Source organism: Trichosurus vulpecula, chromosome 2 (assembly GCF_011100635.1).
Source record: "Trichosurus vulpecula isolate mTriVul1 chromosome 2, mTriVul1.pri, whole genome shotgun sequence".
Taxonomy (NCBI): domain Eukaryota; kingdom Metazoa; phylum Chordata; class Mammalia; order Diprotodontia; family Phalangeridae; genus Trichosurus; species Trichosurus vulpecula.
Window position 1 is genome coordinate 435487745 of NC_050574.1, and position 5282 is coordinate 435493026.

The following is a 5282-nucleotide window of genomic DNA, read 5'->3' on the forward strand; positions in this document are numbered from 1 at the left end:
TGACGCCGCCACACGCGGGAAGAGGGAAAGTTCGGAGGCCGCGAGGCGCTGGCCGGACGTCTCCCTCCCGCGCTCCCCCTCCCTCGCCGGGCGCGAGCCAGGGAGCAGCGCTTCTCTGGATCGTTGTGGGGCTCGGACCGCTAACGGCCCGGCGGCGGAGGCGGCATCAGCAGCCTCGGGGGAGGGGGCCCGTTGTGAACCCTCGAACCAAGGCAGCCGGCGGCCAGCCTTTCCCTCCCGCAGACTTGGGCTCGGTCCCCGCCCCCGAGTGGGGGAGAAGAAGGCCTAGGAGGAGGGAAAGGGAAAAGAAGATGCTTCAGGCCATTATCGGGGTGCTCCTCCAGAAGGCCAAGGCGTACTTCCGCACCAAAGAGTTCCAGGACTACGTGAGGAGCACGCACTTCTGGGGCCCCGTGGCCAACTGGGGCCTGCCGCTGGCCGCCTTCAAGGACATGAAGGCGTCGCCCGAGATCATCAGCGGCCGCATGACGCTGGCGCTCATCCTCTACTCGCTGGCCTTCATGCGCTTCGCCTACCGCGTGCAGCCGCGCAACTGGCTGCTCATGTCGTGCCACGGCACCAACGTGGTGGCGCAGAGCCTGCAGGCGAGGCGCTACGTGCAGTACCAGCGGGGCCTGTACCCGCAGCCGCCCGTGTGCACCTGCCCTCCCGCGCTCGCGCCGGGGACGGCGGCCCTGCCGGCGCCCGCTCCTGCACCCGCACCTGCATCCGCGCAGTAGGCCGCTCCCGCCCGGAGAAGAGCGCCTTGAACCTCCTCGCGTCTGGCTGTATTTCAACAAAACCCCCGTATTTTTTAAAGCTTTTTTTTTTTAATGGAAAAAGAGAGAGATTAGAAATTTGTGTAGGACTGACTTTAAAAAACAAACCCAAAGCCGTTCCTGAGACTCTCTTGGGTTTTCCCAGGAGGCTTCTTCTTCCATCTTCAGTCCGTAACACGTTATTAGTTAATTAAAAAAAAAAAAAAGGAAAGCCAAGTCGAGTCGTGGTTATTTTTATGTCTGAAAACGTTATTGGCATCATCATTATAATTTCCTATAAAGAGGACGCCGTCTCCGCACAGGGAGTTGGCAAAGAGGTTGAAAGCAGGTAACCCAATTTAAAGATTTGCGGTTAGAACGATTAGCTTTTGGGTGGTTTCCTAACGGGATTCCAGAACTCGAGAGCGCAGGTGGTTCCGAGCCGTGGTGAACCTGGATGCGGCTTCATTTGCACTAATTGAAATTGCGGAATAACGATTTACGGGGGTAGATATATTTTGGGAAGGGGGCCGTGGGCTTCACCAGACTGCCTGAAAGGAGAGGGGAAGGGGACTGTCACACACACACACGATTAGGAAAATATTCTAAAAAATTAAAATTTTTCATAAAAAATATCCCTATTAGTAGATTAGACTTTAGAACTGGATGGGACCTTAAAGATCAGCTCAACTCTGACACTCCCATGCCACCCCCACACCCCACCAGACACCCAGATGGAATTACTAGCGTCTTTTTCAAGGCTAGAACCTGGGCATAGGCACAGACGCCTTCACAGAACCTTCAAAACCAGATTATTTTTTTACATGAAGGGATAAGCTAAAAAAAAAAAAATGCACCGAGAGAAAACTTAATGTTAAGACACTTTGATGCAGTGTTTCTCAAATCATTGCAAGGAACCTTTAAACCACATAATTTTTTTTAATGAACCTTGGTGTTGTTTGATAATAATAAACATTAAAACTAATCATTTTAAGGATTTGGCAGCAAGCGTTCCGCCAATGTTTTGTTTAAACCAAAGATTTAAAACACAGTGGAAAAAGTGGAGATGCGCTGCTTTAATGGAAGGAAAGTGAGACCCTGAAATGCCTTAACCAGGGACTCCACAGAACATCCAGAGTGGTTTCAGTCAGTCCTCCTTCCAGGAGAGTAAACAGATGGGTCCATTGAACTATTATTCTTTTGGGTTTAGGGGAGTAGTTGGCAGTTTGCAGAATCTGGTTAGATTTAGTCCTGCTTGAAGAGAGACGAATAGGCTACATTGTGGTTGGCAACCTTTTGTAGTCCTTAGGGATGTTGGTACGTGGGTAATTTGAGGGTACTGCATAGACCTATCTCATTAAAAACAGCTTTTTGCTTCCTAGTTTTTGTCAATTCATTGCTGCCCTGTGAACGTTTGTAAAGTCTAAATCTTTCTAAGTACCCTAACAGTACATACCTTTGACCTATACAGTTGCTTTACTCAATGCTTAGCTGGGATTAATATATCCTTATAAATTTTTATTGCCTCTGTGTGAAGCATTGTATTCTGAACAGGAAATGTGGTAAAGGACCTAGAGATGACTAGGATTTAATCTCTTCCTATGGTGAGTAAGTGGGTGTAATACAAGGTATAAGGTAGGCTGGCTGCCTTTGGAATTGGAGGCCCTGGGTGCCTGGATTTGAATGGACTTTGGTTTTCTTTTCAGTAAAATAAGTGGTTGAAACAAGATGACTGCAAAGTCCTGAAAAGGACTAAAATCTATGATCTTTCTGTGATAAGCTGAAGTATAAACAGTGGGGCTGTCAAGGAAGGCTTCATGAGGTTGAGGGAGAGATTTCTTGTGACATTTCCTAATGCATTAAAGCCCAAAGTCAGCTTTCAGAAAAATTGAAAAAGGCATTCATTTATAATTAGAATATGTACATATAAAACTACCATACTTCTTCTATTCCTACTCCCTCCACTCCTACAAATTAATTAAATTTTACATCTAAACAAAGATTGTATATTTAAAAGCAGACTTTTTCTATTTTATGCATTCTGCCAAAATATAGGAGCTTTGGGTGGGTACAGTTTTTAAATAAGAACTGTTAGGGCTAGATTATCAGCCTCATGTGGTAGGTGTTATCAATATGAAGATCTTGCAGACTGCAGAATTTGTGGCTGTGAAATTTCTCTTTGTTCTTGACAGTGATTCTTTTATATTCTGTAGATTCAGCAAATTCATGAAGCTTCTTTTTGCAGCTGTAATCATAGGGAGTAATTCTAATTAAAACAGTAGTTTCATAAGACCTAAGTGTTTCCTTCCCACAGAAATGTCACAAAGCAATAATTAATAAAACCTTGTTATTCTTGACTGAGTTAGTCTCAGTGCGTTTCCTAGGGCCAGGCCTCTTAATAGGTAAATTTTAGTTCCCTCAATAATTATTGGTCATGTTAGATACAAGCAAGATAAACCATCCTAGTTCAGCTTGCCTCTATTCCATGCCAGAAAAATATAGAACAAGTTTTTCTGCCAATTTGAACCCCTCCTTTAGGCTTTTGATGAGATAAATAAGACTACTTGGAAAGCAATCAGTGGATTAGAACAGGGGTTCCTAAGATGGGGTCCACAGAGATCTTAGTGGGGGTGGCATGGGAAAAGGTTACATACTGATTTTTACTAACTTTTTATCATTTTATCATTTCCTTCACTTATTTAGAAATGTTATTCAGAGAAGGGGTCCATAGGCTTCTCCAGATAACCAAAGAAGTACATGACACATAAAAGGCTAAGAATCTTTGGAATAAAAACCTCAGTCCAATAACCACGCTTTTTTCCCCCTCGTACATCTGTACCCATGAGTGATCTACAACTTTTATCATCAAAATAGCTCACTGCTATTTTCTTGATGGAACACTGTCTTTCGAGAAACCAGGATTTAACAATTAAAGAAAAACCTCTCCCTTCCCAACAGTTACTGTAATGTTAAACCATTTATTCATAATTGAGGCTTCACATTCTGTCCCAAAAATGGACAGATTTCTAGTTAACATCAGTTGCTTTACCAAGATTGGTCTCATGGGGAGCGTGAGTTGAAAGGGAATCCAAGAGTAATTGTTGTGGAGAAATTAAACTGTCAAAACAGATAATAAATACTTCCCTAACTTTAAAAAGATAAGACGAAAGAATCTCAAAAATATTTGTGTGCCCTAACATCTTATGTAGGGAAGGGTATGATAAGTAAACTTTTATACACTTCACATGAAGAGAGGTATAGAATAGTTTCCAAGTTTACGTTATTTTCAAGAAGATGTACTGTTTATTAATCCACTTGTTTTAAAACTTAGCAAAATGATACAATACCAATTCCAAATTGCCTAGATTAATGGAGAGGAAAATAGAGAAGAAAGGTTAAGAGTAATACAAGAAGATAATACCTAAGCATTTGATTTTGTAATTCACTCACACAGTCTATTTCTCCACTCCCATATTAGGGAGTTTTAAAAACTTAGCAAATACCAGTTCCAAATGGTCTACATTAATGGGGAGAAGAAAGGGTAAGAATAATACAAAACAGACGATGCTCAAATATTTGATTTTGTAATTCATTCACACGTTCTACTTGCCAATATCTTTCTTCCACTTACATATTGGGGATGAGGGGAGTAAGCATTTATTACATGCCAAGCATTATGCTAAGCACTTTACAAATATTCTCACAACAATCCTGTGAAAGGTAGGTGCTAGTATAATATCCATTTAACAGTTGAGGAAATTGAGGCAGACAGTTTAAGTGACTTCCCCCAGGTCACCCAAGTAAGTGTCTGAGGCTTCATTTAAACTCAGGTTTTCCTGAATTTAGGCCCAGCACTCTATCCTCTGCACTATTTAGCTACCATTGGCCTGTCTTCCCAGTAGTTCTGGGACTTGGCTCCCTAGTGATGGGCAGAGGTCCTATATTCTGTAAATTATCTACATTAACAATTGAGAGATTAGTGTTTTATATTTTGCAGATAAATTTAAAATTTTTAAGGCCCACTGCAAAGTGATCTTTATGTAACTTTTGAATGAACTCCCATTCCTTTAGGTAAAGAGACTACAGATCTCTCTCCCATTAAATATATTTGGGTTTTAATATAAATTATGGGATAATAAGATTTGAGAGTTGGGAGGGAAATTAAGAGATTATCCAGTCCAACCCCCACATTTTACTCATGAGGAGGCCCATGTAGAAGCAGGATTAAATCCCAGGTCCTGGCTCTAAACTCAATGCTTTCTCCTATCCCATACTACCTTTTTTGATTACTATTTATTTAGAAGACTGGGGGGCTGAAAGACTAATATAAAGAAAAGTACATAAAATTTCTTTTGAGCCTCTGACCTCACTGTATGCTTAAAAGAACAGCTGGTGTATATGGTGCCACTGAGTATAGCTGATGAATTGATAAACGGCAGCATCCCCTTAGCATATGAGATACTTGAGCTAAAATTCAGTGAACAAAAACCCATTCTGAAAGTACTAAAAGGACCAGAAACTTTG

At 42.1% G+C, this 5282-nt stretch overlaps 1 protein-coding gene across 1 annotated transcript; it reads left to right on the top strand.

Annotated features, from left to right (window-relative positions):
• The first annotated feature begins 13 nt into the window (after nt 1-13).
• On the top strand, nt 14-967 carry MPC1L (mitochondrial pyruvate carrier 1 like). The gene has a single exon (XM_036742529.1). It carries the CDS (start codon nt 312-314, stop codon nt 738-740), a length of 429 nt encoding a protein of 142 aa, XP_036598424.1. The 5' UTR covers nt 14-311; the 3' UTR covers nt 741-967.
• The last annotated feature ends 4315 nt before the right edge of the window (nt 968-5282 follow it).